The sequence below is a fragment of the Phragmites australis genome, chromosome 1, assembly GCF_958298935.1.
Source record: "Phragmites australis chromosome 1, lpPhrAust1.1, whole genome shotgun sequence".
Classification (NCBI taxonomy): domain Eukaryota; kingdom Viridiplantae; phylum Streptophyta; class Magnoliopsida; order Poales; family Poaceae; genus Phragmites; species Phragmites australis.
The window spans coordinates 43,177,920-43,202,853 of NC_084921.1; the positions used below are offsets into that span (position 1 = coordinate 43,177,920).

Here is a 24,934-nt window from a genome sequence, read left to right on the forward strand (position 1 = left end):
AACAATTGTAACAAACCCACCAACCTGCAGGTACCAATTTGTCACCTCATTTGCAGGATCACTACCTGATGCTTCTCCTTCATTTGCACTCTAGGGTCCTACATTCCACCACCAAATTTTGGTTGAACCTAAATTTGTATTTCCTCACGACAGCAAGCAACAGACCTCAAACATACAACACCACACCACTATGAACCAACAAGTGCAGGTACACAAATCCTAGCCACATACAAACCATGAACAAATGGGATTTGGCATTGACAAACCATATCAGAGCACCCCATAAACGCTACAAACAGCAAATGAACTCTATTCACTCTAATGATGCAACCCGAGTTGGTACAAAATCCTTCCACCCTACCATTTTTCGGCAAATCTTCAGTTCGGTTTCAATGCACAGAAAGAAATTGCTTGCTACATCAGATTTTTCCAAGTGCCACCCCCAGATCCGTTCACCTCCCCAACCAATTTGAGAAATCCACCGAGGAAGAATCCCTACACCATTGCAAATCGCAGGAACTTCACCTACACCGCAGGATTTTGTACCAACTCGGAGGAAGAATTGCACATCGGAGGAAGAATCCCTACACCGGCTACATCCGCCTATCCCCGCCATTGCCCACGGCAGCCCACCGCAGCACTAGCCCAACCGCGACGACTACCTATGGATCTCGGCGTTTGAGGCTTACCACAGGTTGGGGGCCGACCACGGTCTCGCTAGGGCGCCGGCGGCCGAGCAGACCGAAGGTGTGGAAGCCGCCGATGCCGCGTCGTCGCCCGGGTCGCCGGAGGCAGCACGCTTGCGATGGCCCCCTGCCGTCCCCGCCTCGTCGCCACAACCACTCGCCAGTTCACCTTCCTCCTCTCCGCGGGAGCAACGGCCGCTGCGGGATTCCGCTCGCGCACAATGATGCGGCGCCCGCATCTCCCCGTAGTTTTGCCGACGCGAAGAGCCGCCCCGCTTCTCTGTTCACCCGGATGCGGTATCCGCTGGAGATGGATGCGGCCGGCCTGGGAGGATTTTTCTGGACCAACAGTTCTTTGCGGCTGGGATACGGGCGCCGCTGGAGATGGTCTTACTGTCAGTGCTCCCTCTCCCTACCACAGCGACGCTGTACCCATATCCCTCGAGTCGAGATCCAAACCCGAGCACCACAAAGTAGTTCCGCGAGGAAGAGCCAGGAAGCAGGGGAGCGGAATTGGCGGCGGGCGGAGGCGGCGGGTACCGTGTGGAGGACGACTACCTGTTCAAGGTGGTGCTCATCGGCGACTCCGGCGTGGGAAAGTCCAACCTGCTGTCGCGGTTCACCAAGAACGAGTTCTGCCTCGAGTCCAAGTCCACCATCGGAGTTGAGTTTGCCACCCGCAGCCTCCAGGTCGACGGCAAGGTCGTCAAGGCCCAGATTTGGGACACCGCCGGCCAGGAGAGGTGCGCGCCCAGCCTCGCCCTTCTTGGTCTTTTCTTTCAAATCCGAATGCGGCCATGGCTTTGGTGGTAATATCAGTGCAGATTCGTGCACTTTGATACAATATTGCTTGGTCCATCTCGGCATTGATTTGCTTGATCAAGCTGGTGGGATAATACTCGTGCTAGGTGATTGCCGCATTTATCTTGCAAGCATTTCCCTTGTTATTTCGTACACGAATTTGGTTCAGAGTCAACCCGCGGGAAACAGCGAGTGATGAAATCGTGGTGCTCCATATGCGGGTGACATCTGGGTTTCACTTGGTTGCTCCTGGAGGGTAGATTAAGCGCTGATAAGTGATTCTGGGGGCTGGTTAGTCCGCGTCACAGATGAGTCTATTGGTTTGGGAGTGAATCAGTAAAAAATATTGTTACATTTGGGTCAGAGATAATAGAAGAAAAGGTAATGCTTTTCAAGAGAAGGTGCAGTGTTGATTGTAGGGAAGTGTTTAACAAGTGTTTGAAGAATTAGTTATTGCGGCCCTAGTAAAAAATAATCATCACTGCCCATGATTTCTTGCGTTAGATCTCAGACTATTAAGTGCCATTGCGGTCACTACATTTCATCATGTGGGGTGCGTGTTTATGCTTTTATCACATTATGTTTTCCTCTGCTTATCGATCTGGTCCCTATATAGTACTATACGAATGAACTGGAATGGCAGCATTTGCAGCCTTTGATCAGTTAGCTGTCTTGCAAGTAACTGCAGCTCCATTTCACTGAGATGATAATATTCTTGGTTGGACAGTGGTTGTAGCTGTGCTGTATTTACTAGATAGTAGATCTGTCTTTCAAGTAAGCTGCAGCTCCTTTTCACGGAGATGATAATAGCATTGTTTGGACAGTGGTTGTAGCTCTGCTGTATTTACTATGTAGTTGAGCTGTCTTGCAAGTAACCGCAACTCCATTTCACTGAGATGATAATTGTCTTGTTTGGACAGTGGTTATAGGTCTGCTGTATATAATAATCAATTGAGTCATTTTCCATTGAAGATTTGTTGTAACATGCATGGGATTTTATGATATATAGTGCTGTGATTCTCCTCTCACAAGAGACAGTTTAGGTCAATTGCTTCGTCTTTATGGACAAAAGTGCTCTTTATGAAATTGTATGAACACATTGATTTGGGCTTGGATTTGTCACCGACACTTCTAGGATCAATTTAAATAATTTGAAGCTCTAATCCTGCTCCTGGGCCATAGTTTATCTATTTAAATGGTTTATCTATTTTTCACTAATTGGCCAGGGTGGATAGACTTGGAATCATATTTTGTATTGTTATATTTTGGTTTTCAGATAAAACTGCTTTCTCTATGCATAGCATCTAACTATACTGATAGCATTTTTGCTAAGTTTGACGTCCTGTTTCTTCCGTTCCTAGTGGCACCTTGACAATCTTTTAGCAATAGACTCGCATTTGTACACGTTTCTTCGTCCTTATGTTTGGCTCCATAGACATGCCTATTGTACCAAAGCCACCTTTCTTCTCATCTCTTCTCTTCTTCTTTCAAAACAAAGGCCACCTAGCTTGTAGGGCCTATAGCCTCTAGGCCCTCTGCGTGTGGAATTCAGGGCTTGTCACTCAAGCCCACTAAAGTGTTGTTCGCTGTGTTCCTTCTGAGGTGTGCGTATTTACCTAAGCTAGGGATCGTGCGGCCCTTTCCGAGGTCTGCGCTCTCAATATTCACATCATTTATATGTTCATTCCCATACATGATTGTAGTTTCAAGACTAATATCCAGCATATATATACCAAGGAATTCAACAGTAGCTGCATCTTCTTTGTTCTAATATATGTTTCACATCCATTTTGCACATAATGTGTCCGCCTAAAATTTTTCAGTCCTCTCAGGTATCGTGCTATTACCAGTGCCTATTATCAAGGAGCAGTAGGTGCGCTGCTTGTCTATGACGTCACTCGTCGCACTACGTTTGACAATGTGGAGCGCTGGCTCAAAGAGCTGAGAGACCACACTGATCCTAGCAGTGTTGTCATGCTAATTGGCAACAAATCCGATCTCCGACACTTGGTGGCTGTTTCAACTGAAGATGGGAAGGAGTTTGCTGAGGCTGTGTCACTGTACTTCATGGAAACATCTGCATTAGACGCAACCAATGTAGACAGTGCTTTTTCAGAAGTTTTGACTCAGATATACCAAATTGTGAGCAGGAGGACAGTGGATGCAGCGGAGGATGGCGCAGCTGCCCCAAGCAAAGGGGAGAAAATAAACGTGAAGGATGATGTCTCTGCACTGAAGAGAGTTGGCTGTTGCTCAAATTAGGATAGAGAATTAGATATGCTGTGGTGATTTTCATCTAGGTGTGTGATACTGGTTCAGCTTCAACAGATTTATTCATTCTATTTTGCTGTGGTGATTTTCTAGGGTTAGATTAATTTGGCTCTGGCTTAACCCATCACTTGTAAATTGAAATTGTTTGCTCAAGCATGCCTTTTGTGGGAGTGATTATATATAGAAATTAGTTTATTTTTGGTTCCTCAACTATGGTCTCCGTTCGATTTTCATCCCTCAACTTTAAAATCAGAAATTTATATCTCCGATCTATCAAAACTGTGTACAACTTGTCTCTATATACTCTGGACGGTTGTTTTGCACATATGGCCGGACTGACTAGGTGTTGATTCAGCACCTGTTTAATACGCCTCTCACTCTCCTCTTTCTCTCTCACCCCTCAGCCTTTTCCCGTTGTCGCCCTCGCTCGACTGCCATGGCAAGCTCGACGAGCTCTAGATCGGTGCGCTCAACGGTGAGTGTTGGCGAAGGGGGTGGTAAGTTCTCCTCCCCGTTCTCACATAGAGAGGGGTTGTTCAACTACTAGCCGGCGGTCTACTGTGAGTTGGTGCTAAGGCCGCATGACAGATCTCTTGGAGTGACGACAATCTAGCAAAGAGGTACTTAAAATGTGCTCGAGCTTGTGTAAGTTCGGTTCCTTTGATTTTTGGTTTGACTCATCCCCTTCTCTCTGTGAATTTGGTCTAATTTAATGTAGTATTCGTGTAAAAACAATATTAGAGGTTACAAGTTGTAGAGATAATATGATGGTAGGACATCTGAATTTCTCACACAAATGTTGAATTATCACAAGTAAATAGCTTTGAACAACAGTATTTTTTTTTCAAGATTGCATGACACCCATTGTATATAATTTTCAAGATTGCATGATATCATTGCATGACAAGTAAATTATTTTCAACAATGAACCTATGCTCATTGTGAGTAACTTCAAAAGCATCATCGCAATTATATATTGCATGACAGTACATTGATATATTGATATAATCATAGAGTTTCTTGAATATATTAGGGCAAATAGTTCCTAACCATTTTTCCTACTTGCTTCTGTTGATTTGGATCCTAACCTTGAATTTGCATATGATCCACTCTAGCGTACTGATGATAGGTAGGAACCTTAATTCAACAATAGAGTGATCAAAAGACTCACACATGTTGTTATCAACTGAATTACAATTTGCACCTTCACATCACATTCGATGTCAATAACAATATCTTCCACTTATATATCAACCACTCCACCATCAATTATGCAATCAACTAATGTCTTATATGCATTGTCATCACTAAGCATCCTCAATCCATTAAAAAGTTACCTACCCAGGAACAACTAGTGCATCTTCACCATGTCTAATCCCTTACAGTTGCCACACCTCACCAGCATCTACATGCATACAGGCAAGTTCACAAGATCAAAGCATGTACTAAATTGACTACTCCACACTACCAGTAAACAAATTGAGGAATTAGTCTTCTGTAAAGAATACTACTGTGACTAGAAAAACCGACTCAACAAACACCAATTACTTGAAAAAAAAAAGAACTAACCTTCCAATCTCGATCCACGCAGGGCAATGTCGATCCACACGCTTCACGAGCGTTTTCCTCCCACGCTCCACCTTGAACGCGGATGAGTAGGATGAGGCCTTGGGCGACGGAGTGACGGATCTTGGGTTTGGTGAGGGGCGGCGGATCTTGGGTCCCGTGAGGGGTGACACTAGGGTTTTCGATGGGAGAGCGACGACAGATTTCAGGTAGGCGGCGGGGAAAGACTAAGGGGTGAGAGAGGGGGAGGCATATTAAATAGGTGCTGAGTCAGCACCTAGTTAGTCCAATCACGTGTGCAAAACAGCTATCTAGAGTGTCTAGGGATGAGTTGTAAATGGGTTTGATAGATTAGGGATGTAAATTTCTAGCTTGAAGTTGAGGGACAAAATCGAACGGAGTCTATAGTTAAGGGATCGAAAATAGACTAATTTCTATATTATATATTTATTGCAACAATGTTTACAGTAGTATTTGATCAATATCTTATTTTCTTTTATGCCTAATGTCTATGCTTCGATATTTACCAGCATTCATTATATAGCGGCACAGGTAGACCTATATCCTGCCAAAATTTCATGTAGCGTGCAGTTCCTGATGAATTGTATATTACCTGCATGAATGTACACTGTACATCATGCGCTTTGCTTTGCAAGCTCAGGCTATGCAAATAAGGCCTGGCCCAAGCCCAACTGCCCAAGATAATAAAGGGTCGGGCTTGGCAGCTGACAAGTCACTCTCTTTCTCTCTCTCGGACGTTAGTGACAGCAACTTGTTTGTCTTGTCCTGCCGATTTTATTCTAGGATTATGAAACGGATAATGACCCAAACAGGGTGATAACCTCGTATATGTTTGATCTATTGTCTGCAAAGTTGGCCGGGTATGGCGTTTTCTATGATTAATAGCTGTTCGTCATATCCCCTCGTTTAGGTCTTTATTCCGGAAATTCCTACTCATTGGCCTTTTCATCATTTGTCTTACACTAACCTATCTCTCTCTGGGATACTAGTGGAGTACTAGCATAAAAGCTAATAAACGATATGGTCGTGTGAAAAAAAAAACATTGAAGCCCTTCAATTTTATTTTTTTTAGTAACTTTATGGCATCTTATCTTAGGATGCTAACACAAGATCATGTAGTATTTCTAGTATTTAATGCGATGGAACTTGGATTCCTAACCATGTGATGGAGAAATATTCAGTTCGAGCATTTCTTTACAAAAACACGAGAGAATCTCTCCTGCAACAAGGGTGTGTTCTTCCAGACTCCCAAGATAAGATAGTTAATCATCCAATAGAGTACTAAGTCAGAATACTGCATCTGCATCCAGCATAGCTTCTTTTATATCTTAGTCCCTGGAAAACTGGGGATGAATGACCCAAGCTTCCGCCCCCTAGGCAGCTCCAGGAATTCGCTTTTCTGCCATGCCTACAACTCAACCTCCTCAGTTTTCCACGCCTGGATCGATCAGTCGGCTCGACCTTTCACGTTTGGCCCGTAGCCTTGGATCTCAACGTGCTTTGTCTGGCCTGCTCGCAAATTCCATCCCCTAACACCGTGCACGGACGGCAACCCGCGACGTGGTGAGAATTCCATGCGGCGTGCCGCAACACCGGCCGAGCTCGATGTATCCCATGCACTATTCGCGGCCTAGCGCGCGGCCGGCGAATTTCCCAGGACCGGGAGGAGTCTGCCGTGCCGCGCCGCGGTTTTGCTCCTCGTGGCCGGCCTCCCCCCGCTCGGGGTGCGCGCGTGACGCGGAAACAAATCCAGCAGGCGGCCGTGACCAGCAAGGGGGCCCGACGGCAGGCGCCACGCAGGTGGATCCGTCACTTCCGCATCCTCCGCGCCGCACGTGGCCTCGATCGCGCGTTTCCCCCGCGCCCAACCACCGCGGCGCCGAAACCGCGCGCACGCCAGTGCGTTTCCACTTGCCACCACCGCTTGCCGTCAGGTGGTCAGTTTCCGCTTCCGCATCGGACGAGGCCTGCTTGGCGCTGCAGTGCAGGCGGCGGAGCGCACCACGCCTCGGGCGTGCGCGGTGCAGCCTAATATCTATCTCGTTGCGGCGCGAGCGATATCTCCATCCGTCACAAATGGCGAGATGAAGCGCCAAAAAATGCCAAAGCTTTCGCTCCTTTTTCATTGGAATTGTTGGAATCACATCTCAAATTACTTCTGTCTGAAACGGGACAACCTTGGATGGCGAACGCGCGCGCGCGCGCACCCAATCAATCAACACAGGAGAGAAAGGCAGGTACCGGCCTTGAACAGATAAACCCCGTGCGTCGATCTGAGCTATGTACTACCTCCAAATTGCTCCGAATAAAACTAAAACCGAAAAAAGAAACGAAAAGGTGAAAAAAAGAAAAATAGAGGACGGTCAGGAGCACGGCGCGGAGGCCGCTGCCAGACCGTAGTCGCGCCGGCGGCCGAACACGACGGCGCACTCGGGCAGCTCGCCGAGCCCCGCGAACAGCGCGTCCTCCCCCTGGAGCTCGCGCTCCCACTCCTCCGGGAGCAGCAGCGGCGCCGCGTCGAGCGCCGGTGCGTACAGTGCCGACCGGTGCCACGTCGGGTACTGGTCGAACCACCCGAAGTCGAAGCTCTCCTCCTCTTCGGCCGCCAGAGCCACTGTTGTGACCGCTGCGGGCTCGGGCGGACTTACAACAACCTTCTGTTCCAGCTCCTGCTCCGGCTCTTCCGGCCCGGCCGTCACATGCTCGGGAGCAAGCTCGGGCTGCTCGGCCTCCGGCTCAGGCTTCGGCGCCGGTGGCCGGAGGGATGGCTTGCTCTGATGGCAGCTGCTGCTCTTGGGCAGCGGCGACGAGTGGTTGTGCTCGAAGGTGTAGGTGACGAGCAGCACGGTGGGGTCCGCACGGCTGCGCTCCACCTGCTTCCTCGCCGGGCACCCCTTGGAGCTGCTGCACCGGTAGTACCCCCTGCGCAAGCAGGATCACAAGGAAAGGTTAACTTACTGGCAATTAAAGCCGTAATTAGCATGGTAATTAGGTTCACCAGATGGCGCAACTGCTACATACCGAGGGTAGGGGGAGCCCTTGATGGGCTTCTGCCCATACTTGCGCCACGCCCACGAGTCCGCCGGCGGTGGGCCCTCCCCGCTGGCCCCCTTGGCCCGGTCGCCGCATTCGGCGATCGGCACCGACACCACCCGCTTCTCCACCGATCTCCGGCTGCTCACAAATCAAGAGACCAGAGTTAATCAGCTACAGCTAATAATCGCGCAGCCTCGATTTCTAGCTTCTCATACGACGCTAGCAGTAGTGCACGGGTGTACAGCTGCAAATCATCCCCGTGCACGCACACGTGAGACACGACACATGGATACCGTTCGTACCTGCGCTTAGCTGCCGGCAGCGGGGACGACGGCGAGGCAGGGAGGTCGCGCTCGCGCTTATTCTGGCCGGCCCCGGCGCGAGGCAACTCCGCGTCCGCCGCGGCCTGCGGCTCGTCGACGGAGTCCGCCCGCGGCGAGTCTGAGCTGCAGTACCCGTCCTCGACCGACGACATCGATCGATCGCTCGCCCCCACGTACTGCCGCCTCGGTGGCCACGCCCGGCGTACACGGAGCAGAGCTCACTCCCAGCACCCACAGCTCCGGATGGATGGATAAAAAGCAGCTCAAAGCAAAACTAACTCGCACTTTCCCAAAGCGCTCATATGTTTTTTTGCTCCTTGTGGCCTCGTTGATGATGGGGGAAAAAGAGGAGAGGAGGAGTATTGGAACGAATGATGGAGGGGATTGAAGGGAAATGGTGGCGAACAAACGGGGGCGGATGATGGGTGCAGCTTTCAATGATCCCTCTCTCTCCTCTGTCTCTATCTCTAGCTATGCGCCGCGTGTTTGTATATGCTTGTGTGTGCGCGCTAAGTGGGCGCCTTTTTTATGCGAACGATGTTGTCGTTGGGGAGCGCCGGAGAACGACCGGCGATGCGGAGTACTACTTGTGTTCTCATTCTAAAATTTTGATTTTATTTTTAGATAGATGGTGTTTTAGGTTTTTAATGTTGTATTTTACTAAAAATGTTTATATTAAAGTCTATTGAAAATTAGAGTTTTAATTTAATGAGTATAGTGGATTGATAATTTATATATTATTGATTAAATATGGAAGAAATCGAGAGACGTAAATATATCATGTATAAAAGAATTTGTTATAATCTTATTTTGTTTGCCGAAAGCTAAAACTATATAAAAGAATAGAAGTAGTATATATCGGCAGGCATGAGTGTGCGTACGCAGCGGTACCCAGAGCGTTTTCGCTTTGTTTGGCCCCTTGTATATTGGTGTACCTTTCTGGATTGGATCTCTCTGCGTTGCGTCTCGTAGGAGGTGAGGAGAGCAGAGGAGTGCTGGACGGAGAGAGTGACGTTGTGGGGCCCGGGAGCCGTGATTAATCTAGTGGATCGAGGCTGCGATCGCGACCTCCGCCCTAACCAATCCGGAGAATCATGGACATGCTTTGCTCCCCCGGTGTGTACACATTTTCGTGCATGTGCGGATACGCGTATTTTTATCTTTGTTCCACTTATTGCCCGTGATCGTATGCCGATGTTGTTATACTCAGTACAGTTTTTGAAGAAAAAAGACTAGTACAGTTTGTGAAAAAAAGAATTAGTACAGTTTGTGAGAAGCAAAAAAAAAAAAAAAACAGAACCAGTACAGTTTGTGAGCAAATAAGGGTTTGATGATGTGCGCACTCGTCGTTTCTATGTACGCTTTAAACGCTGTAACCAACTGACATTTGTTTTCTCCCCTCAGAAAAAGAGATCTGTAAACCTGCAAAGCCAGCTCCCTGTCGCGAGTGTACGTACGTACACGTCGACTAGAATATTGCGCGTACTTCGAAGAACGAGGCCAGATCCCTCACGTGTACTCGTCTATACTACGGCAGTTGCATGTGGGACTAAAGAAGCCGGCCTCCTCCCTTAGAGAGAGAGACAGAATACAGCCAAGTTCGACGAGTCATAGCAAAGCTAGCAAGGAAGGTTCATTCGTCAATGATGCATGTGCCGCGCTAGAAATATTAGGATAATAAACTCTTAAAATATATAAAAAACAATGCTAACCCCAAACACTTTTTAAAAATTATTTTCAATAATTTCTTCTATTATTTCTATACGTAAAGTTACTGATGATAGTATCAATATTAATTTCATTCAGTATTTTTCTCTCAATGTATAAAGTTATCAAACCATTTAATCTTTAATGAGACATTATAGATTTCAAATAGTTCTTCAATAATTTTAACTTTTAAAACTTCTTTTAGCTGACGCCATAGTCGCAGACACAATAAATAACATTTGATAAATAATTAAAATATTAGGATAATAATATGTTTCTCTTGCATACTCAAAAATCTCCATAAAAGATATTAATCTATATGGCAAAATTAATTGTATAATACTTAACTCATACATTAGATTATTTAACTCAAAATCATATGAGACATATAGAAAGAAAGTATTTGCAAATTTCGCGTAGCAATTTTTTAACCCAATATTATCTAATGACTTCAAGATGCCTATATGGGAGGGGCCTGGGTTTGGGCTCAGAGCGGTCACCCTGCTCGCCCTCCTCCAGCGTCGGCCCTCACGGTCAAGTCCATGGCGCTGGCAAGTTCCTACCCCTATGGGCAAATTAAGGTTCAGGGTAAGAGCATTTCTTCGGGGAAAGGGGATTCAGCGGTGCTGAGGCTTATAAAGAAGGGGCAGCAAGCTGGCTCGACGGTGGTGACATGAGGTCGAAGGGGGCTACGGCAGTTAGAGTGACGAAGGACTGTTGGTGGATAGTAACAGATCAAAGACATCAAATGGACCATCTAACACCACCTAGGTTAGAATGGTGACGATCGATGGTGATGGATCTGGCAACACCGAAGACAGGAGGAGGTCGGGACTGGGGAGCTATGAAACGACGTGGTGGAGGTGTACGGATGGTACTCACTCGAGGAAGAAGATGACTGAGGAAGAAAATGAGTTGCAGATTGTTGGATGGGAATCCAACGAACCATATGAACTGTTTGCGCTAGTGACACCAAGTAGTCAGTCCCTTTTTTCTATTATACTGGTACGAAAGAGGTTGAATGGTTAACTGTTTGCGCTAGTAGCAGGCTTATTTGGTACTGTAGTAAGTTTGCGCTCGTAGCAGGCCTAGATATACTGCGAAATGGTGGGGCAAGTAATTTTTTGTGACAAGCTACTGAACTGGTCCTGGTAGTGCAGGTTGCAAACGTTTTCCCACGATTTCCCACGTGCACCAATATCGGCAACCATACTGATGCGCGATGTGATTATGATGCTCCTTTTTTTCTTTTGAGGAAGATGTGATTATGATGTGCTCCATGGTTGTTTCCTTTTGTCCAAACGAGAGATGTAAAGGTATCTAGAACGCTAATTGCCCAATTTTCAAGCCTCCTCTGCCGCATCATTTTGGCATCGCAATGAACTTACTGTGATGGTAGTATCTAAAAGATACATTCCACTGAGTTTTATACACCAACTGGCTTAAAAAAGAGCTTAATTTTATCGAGAAAATCTGAATATTGTATCGGTCCCCTCAACACGATGCACTGCATTTTGCAACTACCATTTAAGCATGTTTAATTATATTTCATCTATATATACATGGATACATATATAGAAACTCTGCACCGTGGACATTCAAACTGTCATGCTTGCGTAGTGTACTTTGTATGAACACACCAAATGCCTCTTTAGCTGGCTAAGCGCATGTGCTGAGCGCACCCGCAGCAGGTGCAGCTAGCATCGTCATAAGTTGCTTTGGCACGAGTGCTTGGAGAGAGAAAATGTTATACATCATTTTAAATTTCTTATATAAAAACCATTCTCTCCCATGCAAATAAGTACTTAAATAAGTTCTACCGTTTCTAGGAGGATATTCCCTTTTGGGTTTTTTTCCCCTGCTGCTGTTTGGGAATCAAGGGGATGAAAACCCGAGGAACAAAAAATAGTCTAAAAAAACCAGAAAAAATCAAAAAAAAGTTCAGAAAAATCAATAATATGAGAAACAAGATCATGAAAGACTCAAGAAAAAAAATCTTCCTATCCATATAACAAATATAAAAAATATCTTCAAATATGAAATCACATGCAATTCATGCAAAAGTACGACTAAAGTACCATCTAACATCTAGCCAAATTATTTTGGACAGTCATACAAATGGTTCTCCCCATCCTTACATCCATATAGATAATTAAAATATAAATGAGACATGAGTCAACTCCACTTGCACCGAGAACATGCATCTTTGCTATCTCCATGTTGTATCCAAACAAGCACGTATATAAGTCCACAAGCATAAACATATAAACAAAAATGAAATATAGATCATTTCTCATCAGAACAGGAGACTGCTTCAAAAAGCTCAATCTTTATTTGCTCCTAACTCTTGGATTGATGCACTCCTTCCACCAAGCCCACTGCAAGAGCTAGAAACTGAAACACAAAGAAAATTATGAGCTCCTAGTATGCATGTGAACATCAAGTATTTGACGAAGCAATAAATCACAAGCCAAGTCCTACATATGCACTAACAAAAAATAGCATTTACGGCTATGCTGAATATTAGACTTGTAACAATTTGTTGCAAGTTGAAACTAAATGCCCAAAAGTGACATGGAATTATACAGGTCTACTTATCTAAATTCATATATATTTGATTAATCTACGCCAAAGGCATTTACTTTCCTTGTGACCATTGACCACTGAATGAACACACTGCCTTGCATATCAACTTAAAGATTCTTATAAAAAGATTGGAAAGATCTGTCCAGAATCCAATTTCATAATCATATGAAGTTCACTTGTAGAACAACAGTACTAACCTTGGTTTCAGGGAAAAGAAACGTTGAAAAGATTGCAAGCAGAAAGTTCATTTGTAGGGCACCAAATATTCAACTAGACAACACTTGTGTCAAACCAAAAGATATGGAAAATGAACAGAAAAGAGTGATTAAAACTAACTCTGAACAAAATAAACATAATAATACTCACTGTGAATTGTTTATCACAACATTTTACATTTAAGTCTGACAACAATATTGCTTTGTCTCTGTCGGAGGGTGAACTCCTGTCGCAGGGATCCGGAGGGAACCCTTTTTGAGATTCGGCCGGGGGGATGATTCTGAATATGTTTGGGGGAGAAATAAATGGATGTAAATGCAGTGGCAGGTGGGGTGGAATGATCTAATGCAGAATGCAGTAAATGCACTGGAAGGATTTTTAGACAGGTTCGGACCGCACTGAGCGTAATATCCTACTCCTGTGTGGATGCTATAAATGCCCTGAGAATGTTCCTCAGGGATGTTGCTGGTTACAAGAATGTTTGTCTATCCTAGAGCTTCGGGCTCCTTGCTCTTCGGTGGTCTCAGCTTCTGTGCTTGTACTAAAGTGTTCTTCTGTCTTCGAGGATGTGTGTGTTCCAGAGTTCCTCAATCTCTCAAAGTGTTGTACTGAGCGCTGGAGAGCTGGATCCGACCTCTCTTGTCCGTGCCCGTCGGCTATATTAAATACCCGCTGGCGGTAGCGTGCCCCGAAAAGGAGGGCACGAGTTTCAAGGCGCCATAAATGGAAAAGCGATCATTATGGGCTGCTGCGCGAAGTGACGGCGGGGTTGAAAACGCACCCCCCCCCCCGGTCTGGTCTCGGTCGTCATGATAGCGCTGGCAACGGGCGCCGTGGAGAGGGCCCACCGGGCAAATGCAGAACAGCCCGGCGTGCCCGCCCGGTCTTGTTCGTCTGACACAGCAGGGCGGTAGACAGGGCGTCTCGGGCCTTGCGATGCTATCTCGAGGCGCGTCGGATAACGCGGGATGGAACCCGTGCATTAAATGTCCCCATGCCCTTCTGCCAGAATGTGGCAGGAACTGATACCGAGTATGGCAGGAGCAGTTGGAGGTGACAGGCCACGCGCCCACTTAAATACGGCATCGGGCCTTTCACAGTCTGACACCTCACCGCTGGACCCCTGTGGGGGCCACCGACGAAAGACTTCTTGGGCCATCGGGGAACCGAGTGCTCGGGGGTCACTGTTCACATCCCCGAGCACTCTCTCCCGGAAACGCCCTCTCTTGGTCCTCGGGGAACCGAGTGCTCGGGGGCCGCTGTTCACGGCCCCGAGCACTCTCTCCTAGAATTGACTGTTCGGATCCTCGGAGAACCGAGTGCTCGAGGGCCGCCGCTCGCAGCCCCGAGCACTCTCTCCCGGAACTACCTTCCTTGGGACCTTGGGGTACTCGGGTGCTCGAGGGCCATTGTTCATGGCTCCGAGCACACCCTTCCCGGTACTCAGCTTTTCTGGTCGTCGGGGGACTTGGGTGCTCGGGGGCCACTGTTCATGACCCCGAGCACTCTCTTCTTGGCCACTTGGTCTTCGCAGATCATCGGGAAACTCGGGTACTCAGGGACCACTATTCATGGTCTCGAACGTCCTCTCCCGGGACTTAGTCTTTTCGTACCTCGCCGAGATGATCCCCCGGGAAGGCGCCACATGGCAAACTGCTGGCCTGGCCTCGGGATTCGGGGACCCCTGGTTCCAGTCTCTTACTAACGCAAGATGTTGTCAATAGATCATAACATGGTCATATATTTTAAGAAATGCTAAAATTCTTCGTAAAATAGTATGTTGCATAGCTTCATAGTACACAATAATAATATTTTGTTCACAGGAAATAGATGGTTCAGAAAGAGGCAATAAACAAATGAAAAAAAAAGGCATCAAGCTAGCAGAAAACTAGCAGTTCAGTTTACAGCAAACTAAGGGGACCGATTTTGGGTCTGGTGCCAGGTTCCGAAACAAAACAACAAACTAAGGAGCTTTTTCCTAAAGATCAAGAACCCAAGAATAATACCTATGGAGTTGGAGTGATTTTCTTTTTCAGCTGAATTAATCTCACATTTGGGTTCTTGGTTTTGATGAATATTTATCAGTTCACCTCAATTTCGAAGACCATCAATGTGTCTGCCTTCTCCTCATCGGTTAATTCTTCCATGGTTTCCAAGTTATCAATACATTTTTTAATGGAATAATCAACTTCACGCCTTTTCTTTTTTATTCAAACTTTCCATGCCTTTTTCTGTTTGTTTCTTTTTGTAGTCCAAGTAGTCTCCAAGAATAGCTGCAACTTGACTTTGCTTGCGTTTTTTCCCGCTGTCACCTTCTTGTTGTCCTAAATTATGATCGGATGGTGCAGATTGAGCTTCATGGGGTTTAATATGTTGATTTGACGTCCCTTGCCCATCCAAACTTGAAGCAAATGGATTTTGTACCAACATTGTGTTCAGAGACAGGGGCACATGTTGTATGCTCTGTTCGGAGATACTTCTTTCAGTTAGAGGTTCCACTCGCTTAGTTGATACAAAACTCCCATAGCAATGAACGATAGTGTGTTTGCACAGCCACCATCTACGAGGTAAAATTTCCCCTCTAGCACATTAAACCCTTCATCCCGCATGAAATGAATGTGAAATTTAGATCAAAGTCACAAGCGAGCATCATATTCTGAGATAGTGTTCCTTTCCTATTTCTGTATGGAAGAGTCTTGTTTTCTGCAATGGTTATAGGGATACGTGTGTCATTAATAGCAACAATGCAGTTCTGCACATAAAAAAGGAAAGTAAGCATTGGAATCGAGTGTTCTATAATGGTTATAGAGACATGTGTTTAGATCTTATGGCTAACCTGAAAGAAATACATAAATCGAGGGTCAGACGCAATCTTCACATGAGTTTGCACTATGGAGCTTCACAAATCTATGAGTCAAGGCTGGTATTATATCAAAGTCCTCCTTTATTTTCCTCTATATTGTCTCACCACTATGTTAAAATGCCTTTGTTAGCCTTAGATTGCTTGTATTGTGAGAGAGCATGAACATAAATATTCCTATCTTCTCCTCAATGGAAGCACCACGTGTATCACGCAAAAAATTCTCCCTCCTAAGAAAATTTGTTGTAGCTCTAAACATTTCAGACTCCATCCCGAACTCAACTCTGCACCAACTATCATGACCTTCCAGTATTTCTTTGATCTTTTTCGCACCAGGAAGTGATGATATGTGCACTGGCCTTTTGTCATCATGAAGACAAGAGTGAATAGCAGGGATAATAGCCAGAAATAGTTCATCGTCCTCTTCTTCCTAATCTAACATGAATTCCCTAACTTGTTCCTCCTAAAAACCCATTATCTAGTAAATGCAATTCATGTTGTTAATTAGCATATTAAACATGAATAGATAGTTAATTAACATATTGAACATGAAGATAGGTTGTATGCAGTTTATTGATACTATTTTCTTATTAAATTTAGACCAAAAAACAGTGAAAAATCAATCAGAGAAGGCATATTAAGGTACAAGAAACAAGTTAACTTATGCAAGAAACAAGCTAATTTGATTTAACCAACAAATGCATGAGGAAACTATGAAACATATAGTTGCAGTAACAAGTAATTATTTTGTGACTGTTTATAAAGAAAGTAATTATTTTTGGAGATACCTAAAATTTAGCATAGCTCTCCATGCAAGATAATTGAATTATCTAGAACCTCCCAGTACCCACTAACCAGTAAAATTCAGGAGGCCAATTTATATTGCCAGGAAACTTGAACCTTTTTGGACTAATGTAAATATGTGTGCTGATATCAAGACTATAGTCATTAAAAAAAATATTGAACCACCATTCAGATCATCAAGATGCGTATTTGAAACGTCACAGAAATGGCAATGATAAAAGGTGACTTAACCAGAAATTTGCCTCATTGTTATGAAAAGCATACAAAGGGTCATTGAACAGTATAAAAATGCATTCTCGAGTCAGCTATACTGTAGCAAAACATTTTCAATAAGCCACCTCATTTTTAGCAACTTCTAAAAAAAACAGAGATCACATAATTCATTTGATCCAATGTCTTCTAGGCCCCATCCTGCTCTAGGGTGCTCAAGTGGCTTAATAAAGGAAAATAATAAAAAGGAACAGTTATGGTTCCAGACGCAACATTAGTCAGGTGTCGCCAACAAGAACAAAACATGTTAGACCCAGCCAGTTTAAGGACTCCATGGCTGCTAACAGATGCAATATGAAACATTACCACTACTGGGAACACAAAATATTAAAACTATTAAGAAAAAATAAAACAGACTTGTAAGTTGATAGTTTTCAACAGAGCAACTGAACAAGTAAGAAGTTTCTAGTCAGTTTCTAGGTAGAATTATGTGTATTACTAGACCAATTACTGCAGATAGTTAAACGGAAACCTGTCTAGTCCTAGGTCCTAAACCTCTCTAGATAGCAAGACGATTAGATCTACGTTGGCGCAAACTGCAAAAATACTCTGTCATACCCTCACAGCCAACAAGACTCCTATCAAGATTTAGCACTAATTATCGCGCCTAAATGAAGCCAAACGGGATAGACAACAAGGACTCGATCTGAGCTATTACTTATAGTCGACGGCAAGATCAAGGACGGTTCCTCTCTCATCCTTCCTCTTTCCTTCTTCGTCTCTCTACCTTTTCTCTTTCTTCTTCCTTCTACTACTTGCCTTCTTCCCCTGTACACGACAACCAACAACAATCAACGCAAAAACCACGCAGGGCATCAGCAGCAACTGATCTAGAACAGGACTACGATAGGCACCAACAGCCACCAGCAACAAGCATCAGCACCAAAACTAGAGCTGTAGCCGAAAGAACACAACAGAGCAACAACAGAACACTCGCCAAACTAGCACCCCTGCAGGCTGCAGCAGCGGTCGTCCACTGAAATAGAACCCAAACAAGACACAATAGCAGTTCAGCGTCAGCACGGCTCGGGAGGAGAACGAGTGCAGGGGCGGCGGCCGGCACTAGAACGAATTTATTGGAGGTAAGAATAGGATAACCAGATCAAATGCATGAGGGAAGAGGGGTTGGTCGCCCCTGGTACCTCTGGAGCAGGTTCCTCACTGGAGACATAGGCGAAGACGCCGGTGAGATTTGCGAGCGAGCGGCCAAAACCCTAGCACGAGCTCCCCTCGGCGAAGTGGCGTGCGCATGGCTGAGGAAGATGGGACTGCGGGGACGAAAAAGGATGCGACGACAGAGCTTTCACGAGGATGGGCGCTACAAACACCGGGGAAAGGATGGTGGAGACGGTGGGCGCATGGGGTACGGTTGCAGAGCTGTGGTGGCGGCGCCACTGCGAAGGCTAAGCCGTGACTCGCAAACGAATGGGTGAGAGTGCGAGACGGGGAATCATGCCTGGCCTATGTTGGTGGAGCGTGTTTCCCTATGAAAACAACGTGAATCAGGTCGAAGAGACTCATCCTATAGGCTTACAAACATGCAATCCACTTGATCCACTAGCGCATCAACCCGCGCGACTGCACAGGCTAGAAATTTAGCTTATGGATGAATTATAGATATTTGTATTAATAATGATTGTATGCTAAGATACATCAACTATTTATATTTAAATATTAGAATATAAAATATAAATATAATTTTTATTCATAATATTGGAATCATGTTTATTATTTGTGAATAGATCTAATTTATAATTTTCATTTTATGTGTTATGCAAATTGTTTTTTATTTGTTTCTTGATTTTTTGAAATTATTATTATTTTTAATGTCATCATCGTATCTCATATTATTTTTTTTGAAATACATTATAAATTCTTTGATATTATTTTTGTGTGATAATCCGTAATATATTTGCGTTCTGTTGTTTTAATTTTGTAATGTTTGATTATAATTGATTTGGAAAAGTGTGTTGATTGCTAACGTAATTAAGTTGGAGTTTGCTAACGTAATCTTGTTGGATAAATGATATCTGCAACAAAAAAAGGGAAGGAAAAGCAAGGCAAGAAGTAGTCTTGGAGTTGAACTCTATGATTTGTTTTTTAATCTTCTATATCGTTTCGTCTGGTTGTTGATCTATGGTCACAGTTAGTCAATCATTTAATTCGACAGTTAGATGTTTTGCTTTTTTATCGGATTTTCTAAAATTTTCTTAGAATTAACGTGAAGACATAAAAAGAGCCTCTAATTAATAAATATAAGATAAGATGATTCTACCCATAGGCTTGCTGCTCCGAGAAAGAGTCAGGATCCTCACAGGATTTAGCCTCCCTAACAAACCCTAAAGGGATAAAATAACCCCTGCACCTAACAGTGACAACACGAAACCAAGCCCTTAATCATTAACCTACTGCCAAAACAACAGTCGAGGCAGCCGGACCTGCACCTGCCTCCCCCTCTCACCTTATCTTCTTCCACACATCACGCGGGGCCCACTGATCTGGCTTGCAAATTAATTAAGCACTGACTCCCTGCCGGTTCCTCTTACTGGACGCAAAGGCCCCTTAATTAGTCTAGTGGTGCGTGTTATTAATCACTATTTCGATTGCATATCATTACCGCATCCAGAGATTAATAGTGTCATGTGGGAATGGGACGCGCGAGTAAACAAAGGCAACGGCTAAGGCTATAGCTGATGTGCGCGCGCGCGTGCATCTGCCAGTGCCGTGACAATGTGCGCGGGCCGTCTCTTGCTCCGCGTTTCGCGATGGGATTAAGAAAGCGATGAGCTGGATCGGTGGAGAAGAAGAGCGAAATGCAAAACCGCGTCATATAAAGTTTATTTTAGCCGTTCGTCCCACATATTTGATACTTATTTTATTTTTTATTTTTTCTCATTATATTTTAATTTTCTTATTTACTATATGATTTTCTTCATCTACTTTTAGAATAAATCTTAATGTAAATAAACAATTCTAATAAGCCATATGGGCGTAGATACGAGTGAAATTTTTTCCTTCCGAGAAGAAGAAAGACCCAGCCGCACCGATCGATCGGCCGGTCGCTCGCTCGATTTCAATCATTTGCGATAAAATAATTGTTTAATTTGGACGTCGTCACGTATTAGGGCCACTTTAACGTGCATCGCAGTCCCGTATTAAATTGCGATTGATCTTGACTCGTTCTTGGTGCGAATGGGAGGAAAATATCATGCAGCTAGACCTATACATGCATTATCAAATTATTCGTTGACACAAAATAAAAGAAAATAGAAATTCCAAGTATTCTTATATCTCAAGCACAGCCTACGGTATACCCTGTACGCGCGTTCAAGTTACTGGGATCTGAAAAGTTAATAACGTACCCTCTCCATTCCTCTATGCATATGGGAGTATGTATATACCACTCCACGTGTGAAGAGATCTGCATGGTTTAATGGTGATTAACTACCTGAATCGCAGTAGTGTTTCCCTTTGATTCCCTAGGAATTGGCCTTGCTTCGCTTTTGGTCAGCACGATTGAGCAGGAGCAGCTCGAATGCAACAGGCAGGACACTCACAGGCACAGCAACAGCGAGCGTGACAGACTGACAGCAGCCGCGGCCGTCGTTGCTCAGGGCAGCTACCGCAAAAACGGAGCCACAACACTGTGCCACTATTTCATATTCGGCTACAGTGATATGGACGGATGGCACAGTGCTAGAAAGCATACTTACGGACAGAGTGAACATCTTCTATCACTATTCATTAAGATAGTAAATAGAATTATTACTGAAAAAAAAAGATATTATAATAATATTAAATAATATTATACTAATATTATAAAAAATGAATTTTTAAAGTAGGTACGGAGATAATCTAAAGCTCGTTTGCCGCTCGTGCATGGAAACTTCGCTTGCACTCGCAGACAAAAGCCAGTTGCGGTTGCCGCCCAGGATGGGACGTTGAGATGTGAAGGCAGCCGGGACGTAAACTGCGTTGCGATCTGCAGCGAAGTTTCCGTACGCACGTCAGCCGCCACGCCCAGCTCCCATGGTCAGGATCGCGTAGCAGGGGATGATCAGGATCGCTTAGAAAATAGAGGAATTATCAGGTGCGGCTTGCTGGCGTTACCCAAATTTCGTTTTGTAATCTCGTGAAGGAGAAAGATTGTCACGAATGGTCCGTTTGTTCTTCTGACGTTGCTTGGCTTGTTTCCCTGTGATAAAATAGATGGGCAAAAGTCATCTTATCCGACTCGTTCTAGTCCCGATTATACTGCTGCTATATAATTGACTTCGCGCCTTCGTTTCCATTAAGAAATCGATCGTGTGTGTGTTGATGCGATTGAGGACGAGTGGTAGAGCACGGAGCAGCGACCAAAGCCAACCCACGGATTAGTTGCCTGACTGTGTCTATATATTGCAGCTGCAAACGAAAGAAAAAGGAAATAGCACAGGCGGCAGCTCCCAGCCTCCCAATATGCTGCTTCCTTCAGTGGTTCAAGACTCCAGTTTGTCTCCCATTACACAAAGAAAAAATGAATAAAACCAAGTCTAGTTTACTTGGCCCATCTATTAGCGTCGGACAGATCAAGGCAAAATGGGACGTGCTAATTTCCCATGACCCCACCAATATGATGGGAAGGGAAAGGGCAGTAGGTGGTAAGAACAGAACATAGACAGCCCAGCATGGAGAGGAAAATAGGCCCATCTGGCTTCCCACTGTGCCTTCACCACCTATTCATCTTGGGCCATCACCCCTAATGGAATTTGATAAATATGCACCATTCGAACCGATATCTTCATCATACTCTTCCTTATCACTTTCCTTCTCTGCGTACCCTCTACCCCGTATTTCCCCAGCTGCCCCATTATTCTTCCATTACACAAGCAACATAGGTGGCTCTCTGTGCATAACATCTTGCAAATACCTCTTCTACACTTTATCTTCCCATAGTGGAAACACCTCCCAGTACACATCTTCTCTAAAACAGTTGCCCACATTACTAATAGCCATCTCTTAACCTCGGGGTCTATTTTGAAACCCCGCATACAAGTGTTTGATATTTTTGTGCATTAGTCTGGATATACCCTTGTCTATTGACTTAAATACAGACAATATTATCCCTTACAGACCATATAAGATTTTATTGTCTCTATAAAAATAATCCTAAACTGTGACATATCCGACATACCTCACAATTATCGAAAAAAAACTACAACATTATTACGACATAATAGAAAGAATCATGTTAAACTATATCTACAATGCAAAATTCATCACAAGCATAGCACAATATGTAATCTATACTGCAACAATATATTCCTGATTCACTACATCAAACACATCTAAATTCTACATCTATCATATCAATTATGACTACACTATGTCTAAATCCTACCTCTAATATCTAACATATGTCTAAATATTACATCTAATTGCTAAAATATACGTATAAATATGATCTAATTGTTGAACTATATTCAACCTTAATTCTAAAACTAGATCTGCATTTTAACCTACGTCTAGTAGCTATCCTACCAGATTTGTAAAACAAAACCTAGATCTAACATCTAACCTATATCAAAACCTCTTTTTTTCAAACAGGGCTTCGCCGTACAAATCTACCTCCCCTCCTCTTCTCTCAGTTGAATGGAATTAAAGGAGATGCTAATATCGGCAGGGCTGGCCGCGCCAGCCTAAATACTAAAAAAAAAAACTCATCCGCTGAACGAACAAGATCTTTTGGGTGGGGTCCATGACGTCGTAGCCATAAAGGTCTCGTTCGTCCAACAGGCGAGATCAAGTATTCGTTCGCTGAATGAGCGAGACCTTCATCTCTCCAGTTATTAAATTCGCTGGCAGCCGGGACCTACAAAGCCTCACCCGTTGAATAAATAGGTAAACCTCATTATCTTTTAAATGAGCATGTAATCTTAAAATATTTGATATATATATATATCCTTGTAGAACGGGCTCCGCGAAGGAGTTTAATGCTTGATTAGCTTTCAGCGTACAAGGTTTGCCCCATTTCGAAAATCAAAATTGCAGAACTAAAGGTTCGTTTGAAAAATTATAAAAATAAGCTATTGTCACCTTCCAATGAAAGGTAGGTTTTAAAAAATAGACATTTTACTCTTTCCACAGATGATATGTTAAAATAAAAATAAAATTACAGTATTTTAGTGTTCTCAAAATTCAAAATACTATCATAATAGTTATAAAAAAAAGTATGTTATAGAGGATGCTACTGTAAAGTTAAAAAAAATCAACTGAAACACTTACTTTTGCAATGAGAAATAAAAAAACAAATTTATTATACAGTTGAACAGATTATGTATAATGAAATTTGTCTTTTTATTTATCATTGTACAAATTACATTTTTGTTTAAATTTATTAAAGCTAAATTATAGTATCCTCTACACCACCATTTTCTTAAAAAAAATCATATTATTTTGATATTATTTTGAATTTTGAGAATAATGAAACACAATGTTTTTTTAACCTATCGTCCGTTGGAAGGGTGATAGATTTATTTTTTAAAACCCTATCGTCCGTTGGTAGGGATGGCAGCTAGACCCGTAGATTCAGGTCCCTACAGGTTCTGCACCTAGTGGGTATGGGTTCGGGTTCTAAATCCTATCCACGGGTCTGGCGGGTTGGGTACCTAATCTATAACGGGTGTAGGCGTGGGTTTGGTATTTCCCCTGTGGGTAACCCATGGGCACCCGACTAGCCTACCTTATCCATTCGCTTAATCTCCCCTTCCGCCTCGCCTCCACACCACCAATTATCACGCCGCCCGCCTACCCTTGTGTCCCTCTGCGCCACTACGTGCTGTCCTCACTGAACGTCCGCGCTAGCCTCCTCGCGTCATCCCCCATCCTTCACGCGGCCCCCTCCGTGTTGGCCTCTGCGCCAACCCCTACACGTCGCCCCCTCCTACACATAGCCCCCTCCACGTTGGGCCTGCGCGTGGGCCTACTTGCAGGTCACCGGCGTGGATGCCGACACAGCAATCGTGCTTTGTGCTGCCGCCTCTCGCAGAAATGAGAAGCTGTCCTACAACTGGAATCCTTGCCACAACCCTTGCTAGGCGGTGTTGAGCCAAGATGAGGGGCGATGCGCCATGTTGATGGCGTTGAGGGCTTCCACTTCCTCCTCGGATCTGGCTGTGCGGGAGGAGGTTACAACGAGGGACCACCATCTAGACTTGGACTGCTTCTTATTTTGTAATACTTGTGTGTGTTGATTGGAACTTAATTCCTACTCACGTGGAGATCCATCTGGACCGAAATTGATTTCTTGTGAGATAGGAAACAGTAAGAGAAAAGAGAGGAGATTTGAGATGGGAGCATGGGAGGTATGAGGAGATGTAGAGGAGAACATGTTTGCGTCGCTAGGAAGTTGTGTTGCTAGGAAGGAGATGTGAGGAGCAAGGGACTTGCGGCTGGTGAAATTAGGCTACCCATCGGAGATGAAATCCAAAATTTGACTAGCACCTGATGGGTGTGGGTTTGGATGTCAATTTTCAACCGTTTGTTATTTTGGTTTCGGGTTGGGTTGAGACTAACGAGTTTCAGGTCGATCGTGGTTTTACTCCACCCGATCTCGATTCAACCTGTTACCATCCTTACCCGTTAGAGGGACGATAGAGCGACAATAACTTATTTTTATAATTTTTTCGTACTGATGTCTATTTTTAGAGTTTTTATTTTAAAATATAAAAATAAAAAAGCTCCTGCCTGCGACGTGTTTGGGCTCAAGGCTTTTTTTTTTAGGCTCAAGACCGCCTATGGGCTGGAAG

At 44.3% G+C, this 24,934-nt stretch overlaps 2 protein-coding genes across 2 annotated transcripts; one reads left to right on the top strand and one right to left on the bottom strand.

The window, feature by feature from the left end:
• The first annotated feature begins 805 nt into the window (after positions 1 to 805).
• LOC133885108 (ras-related protein RIC2-like) lies at positions 806 to 3,934 on the top strand. Its single transcript, XM_062324753.1, has 3 exons — positions 806 to 1,081; positions 1,164 to 1,429; positions 3,320 to 3,934. Exons 1-3 carry the CDS (start codon positions 806 to 808, stop codon positions 3,747 to 3,749), a joined length of 972 nt encoding a protein of 323 aa, XP_062180737.1. The 3' UTR covers positions 3,750 to 3,934.
• A 3,511-nt stretch (positions 3,935 to 7,445) lies between these two features.
• LOC133920714 (probable WRKY transcription factor 65) lies at positions 7,446 to 9,202 on the bottom strand. The gene is made up of 3 exons (XM_062365315.1): positions 8,684 to 9,202; positions 8,367 to 8,519; positions 7,446 to 8,267 (listed from the first exon to the last, which is right to left on the bottom strand). The coding sequence occupies exons 1-3, from the start codon at positions 8,854 to 8,856 to the stop codon at positions 7,709 to 7,711; spliced, it is 885 nt and encodes a 294-aa protein (XP_062221299.1). The 5' UTR covers positions 8,857 to 9,202; the 3' UTR covers positions 7,446 to 7,708.
• Positions 9,203 to 24,934: the final 15,732 nt, after the last annotated feature.

What these genes read in the sequence shown, in the direction of transcription:
- LOC133885108 (XM_062324753.1), top strand. Translation starts at nt 806, where the DNA reads ATGGCCCCCTGCCGTCCCCGCCTCGTCGCCACAACCACTCGCCAGTTC. An exon ending in CCGCTGGAGATGGTCTTACT is followed by an intron (nt 1,082 to 1,163) that starts GTCAGTGCTCCC and finishes ACCACAAAGTAG; the next exon opens with TTCCGCGAGGAAGAGCCAGG. An exon ending in GACACCGCCGGCCAGGAGAG is followed by an intron (nt 1,430 to 3,319) that starts GTGCGCGCCCAG and finishes CAGTCCTCTCAG; the next exon opens with GTATCGTGCTATTACCAGTG.
- LOC133920714 (XM_062365315.1), bottom strand. Translation starts at nt 8,856, where the DNA reads ATGTCGTCGGTCGAGGACGGGTACTGCAGCTCAGACTCGCCGCGGGCG. An exon ending in CTGCCGGCAGCTAAGCGCAG is followed by an intron (nt 8,520 to 8,683) that starts GTACGAACGGTA and finishes ATTTGTGAGCAG; the next exon opens with CCGGAGATCGGTGGAGAAGC. An exon ending in AAGGGCTCCCCCTACCCTCG is followed by an intron (nt 8,268 to 8,366) that starts GTATGTAGCAGT and finishes CTGCTTGCGCAG; the next exon opens with GGGGTACTACCGGTGCAGCA.